A 4,200-nucleotide genomic window follows, 5' to 3' on the forward strand; every position below is an offset into this window, starting at 1 on the left:
GGCATTCTCAACATGTATATTTACCAAGCATTTTCATGTTTTAAGTCTTACATTTACAATGTCTTTCAGCAAATATCTGGCTAGATCATTATAACCTGGAAATCTGTCCACCTCCTCCATTTCATCAAAAGTAGAGCCAGGCATGGCAGCACCCACCTATAATCCCAGTACTTGGGAGGCTAAGGCAGGAAAACTGCTGCGAGACCAGCCTGGGATACAAAGTGAGTAGAAAGCCAACCTGAACTATATAGTGAGACCATGTCTCAAAGACAAAAAATAAACAGAGCCAGTATATTCATACCCACATAATTCCTTTTTTTAACCTGAGTTTGCCTGATTTCTATTTCTTACAAGTTGGCCCACAAAACTATAAATGCCTTAAGTCTATTTTTTGTAATAAAGAATTTAGAAAATAATTTACTTTAAAAGTACCTTAAGGTTACAAACTATAACTCATAAAAGTTATGACACAAATAAAAAATAAAATAAAAATTATGACAAATGTATAGAAAAACTGTAGCAGTTTAAAAAAGGCACAGCCCAGGGGCCGAGGAGATGGCTCAGTGGAATAAGCACTTCTCTGCCAAGTTCAAGGGTCTGAGTTCAATCCCCAGTTCCACAAATAAATAAATAAGTAAATAAATAAAAAGGCACAGCCCTCAGGCTGACCTCACATATTGAGAAAGCCTCTTGGGCACTTATTGGGATGTTTTGCACGCAGCAGAAAACAGTATGAGGGCCAGACTAAGCGCCTGCTCAGCGCCTGCTCAGGCAAGCACAGGGACCAGGGTTTAATCTGTCACCATAGACTGAGCCACTGTGCCCCCAGGTGCACAAATCCAGCCACCCCCCAGGTGCACAAATCCAGCCACCAGAGACTGAGTGTAATGATGCATGCCTGTAATTGCAGTGCAGGGGAGGCTGAAAACAGGAGGATCACTATGAGCTCAAGTTGCATAGTGAGACCTTACATGAAATATATTTAAAAGAGGGGTGGGGTGAGGACATAGCTCAGTAGAATAAGCACTTGCCTGGCAAGTGCAAGGTCCCGAGGTTAAATCCCCGGTACCACAAAAAAAAAAAAAAAAAAAAAAAGGAAAGCACAGTCAATAGCACTGTCTGAAAAATACTCACTTCTATGAAAATCGTAATAGGAAATTATGATTATGATGGAAAACTTACACAGAATGATACCTGACTGCCTGAATATATAAAAGATAGCCTTTAATATATAAAATAAATCTTTCACTATTTTGGATATGTTCATGAGTCAAGGGAATATATATGTAGTCAATCATTAAGTTTTAAAAAATAAGGTAGGCATGCCACATTATCCTTAACCGAACTACCTGGGAGGCTGAGGCAAAAGGAACATGAATTAAAAGCCAATCTGGACAACACAGCACAAATATCATATTAAAAGATAGAAAATTCCAATAAATATGAAGTAAGCATTTAATTTAGCACTACAAATAACCTTAGAGTCAGTTTCAGATTCCTTCACCATTTTAAAAAGCTTGCAGAAAACAGAATTCCTGTGTTTTCTTATAAAGTAGTAAGGAAAACTTTCCACTTAAATACTGCAAAATTTTTAACAATTTCCTAAGGTGTAAGAAAAAATGTCAGTCTGGGTGTGCTGATGCACACCTGTAATCCCAGTGCTGGAGAGGCTAAAAATAGGAGGATCACTGAGTCTGAGCTGTGTAGTAAGACCTTGCCCCAAATAAATTTTTAAAAAAAGAAAAAAAAGTCAAAATTTAGAAGTATTTAAAATGTGATTATCTAGCAAGAAAATTTATTATGCTTCCATCTGACAAAATATTCTAAGTCATTTTAAGAGAATTATTATGAATTAACCTAAGTAATCAAATATTATTCAACCTACCTCTGAAAATGATGGCTATACAGCTGTGTCGGAATACCAAGAATACGATCATAAATAGCTGTAACTTCTCTCAGGTTTCCCTGATCATTTTCCCAGTTTATATACATTTCCCATAGTCTGTCAGATCGGAAATCTGTTCCTGCAGCTAGAACAGCATGCTCAAAAGTTCTGAAAAATTAAAAAATTACATGTAAGTTATCTTTCCAAAATAAAATCATTTTAATTTCTAAATTTAGAGAATGATGCTAATTTCAAAATTACATTTGGCTGCTTCCTACACAGGATTAAAGTCAAAGAAGTTAGATGTGGTAGTGCACATCTGTGAGCCCAGCACGCTGGTGGCTAAGGCAGCACATACCACGTTCAACCCCCACTTCAGTAATTTAACAACTTAGTGAGATCAGGTCCCAAGTTTTTAAAAACCTTACAAATAATTTTTAAGTGGAAAGAGACAGTCAAATAGCTCGGCTGATTAAAGCGCCTGCAAGCAGGCGCAGGGACCAGGAATTCCATCCCCAGCCTGCCATGCCGGCCCCGCCCCCACAATGAGATAGCAATTGAGACTGGGTGTGGTGGCATGCACCTGTAACCCCAGCTCTAGGGAGGCTGTAAACAGGCGGATCACTACAAGTCAGCTCTAGTAGTGAAATCCTGAACACCCCGTAGACCCTTCCCTAAAAATAAAAATAATTTTTTAAGTGCAGATGTAGCTAACAGCCAGAACCATGGGTTCAATACCCAGTACTGAGGAAAAAATAAATAGATGGAACACATGAAAGTGTAAGTGTGCTTAAAAGAAAGATGTGTGAGAAATGATAAAGGGAATAAACATACAACATATGTAATCTTATCTTCTGAGGGGACCAAAGAAATCAGTACTGGGGACTGAACTCAGGGTGCTAGATAACCACTCTACCAAGATACATTTGTAGTCCAAAATTTTATCTTAAAATAAAGTTACAGTATAAAATGTACCAGGGCCAGGGAGATGGCTCAGTAGAATAAGCGCTTGCCTGGCAAGTGAAAGGACCCGAGTTCAATCCCTGGTTCCACCAAAAAAATTAAATAAAATGTACCAAACACCAGGTGTGTCGGTGCACACTTGTAATTCTAGCACTTGGGAAGCTGAGGCAGGAAGATTGTTGCAAGTTCAAGACCAGCCTAGGCTACAAAGTGAGTTGAAGGCCAGCCTACACTACATAGTGAAACCCTCTCAAAAAAAGAGACACACAGACACAAAAACAGACATAGACTGAGAAGGTTAAAAAAAAAAAAGATTTGAGTATGTGAGTAGTAGGCAGGTGTAGTAGTGCAGCCCAGAGGATTCCAAATTTAAGGTCCGCCTAGCCAATGTAGTGGAATCCTGGCTCCAAATTTTAAAAAGCAGTAAAAAAAGGGTTGGGATTTAGCTCGTGAGTGCTTGCCTACCATGCAAAAGGGTCCAGATCCCATTAATCCCTAATACTATACACACAAAAAATGTGACCGTAAATGTGAGTGCATGCTTGTCTGTGTGTGAGGTTTTCAAGAAAATAAAACAGATATTACTAGGGCCGGCCAGAAAGCTAGGCAGACTAAAGCACCAGCTCAGGTAGAGCACAGTGGCTGGGGTTCAATCCCTAGAGTGCCATGCTGGCCCCACCCCCAGCATGACTGAGACTGGACATGGTGGCATGCACCTGTAATCCCAGTGCTTGGGAGGCTTAAAACAGGAGGATCACTACAAGTCCAATCTACAAAGCGAGACCCTGTAACCCTGTATTAAATTTAAAAAAAAAAGAATAAACAGATGTTACTATCCTTGGAGAAGCTCAAAAATTCAGTAAATTAATGTACCAAAAACTAAAATACTGCAAAGTGGAAGGGAAGACACAGGAGAACAGTAACACAATGAAATGACAGACTGCAAAATGTTCAGGTGAAGGTTTGCTTAAAGCATAGTTAGAAATCTTCAACCACTTTTTCTGCCCAGTTATGGAATTTCAGAAGCTAGATTTATATTCCTTAGGTAGACTACATAAACCATCTCTTAAAGAAGAGGACTGGCTAAAGATTAAGACTAATACTGGGTATCCTCCAACTAAAACTTGAATGACTACCTGATCAACACCATGTGATACTCTCCAGGCAAGCCGAAAATGTCCCAAGTAGCTTTCAAATATCTCACCTTTTACACCAAATATCCAGAGACCACACATTTAAGAAAAAAATTCCACAGAAAATAGTGCCAAGACAGAGTGCCAAGACAAGCTTTATTAATACAAAGAAAGACATGCAGCTGTCTGTGAAACAGTAAGAGAGGTTAAAAAAAAAAA

General features: G+C 38.9%; 1 protein-coding gene across 4 annotated transcripts in view; it reads right to left on the bottom strand.

The window, feature by feature from the left end:
- Window positions 1-4,200, bottom strand: part of Prpf39 (pre-mRNA processing factor 39) — a 38,013-nt gene that overhangs the window by 26,282 nt on the left and 7,531 nt on the right. For all 4 annotated transcript variants that reach the window (XM_004638778.1, XM_023723752.1, XM_023723754.1 and 1 more), the window contains one exon: window positions 1,886-2,053. In XM_004638778.1, coding sequence (XP_004638835.1) covers window positions 1,886-2,053 — 168 coding nt within the window. The remainder of the gene's footprint in view (window positions 1-1,885; window positions 2,054-4,200) is intronic.

The sequence above is a fragment of the Octodon degus genome, unplaced genomic scaffold (genome assembly GCF_000260255.1).
Source record: "Octodon degus isolate 3935 unplaced genomic scaffold, OctDeg1.0 scaffold00102, whole genome shotgun sequence".
Lineage (NCBI taxonomy): Eukaryota > Metazoa > Chordata > Mammalia > Rodentia > Octodontidae > Octodon > Octodon degus.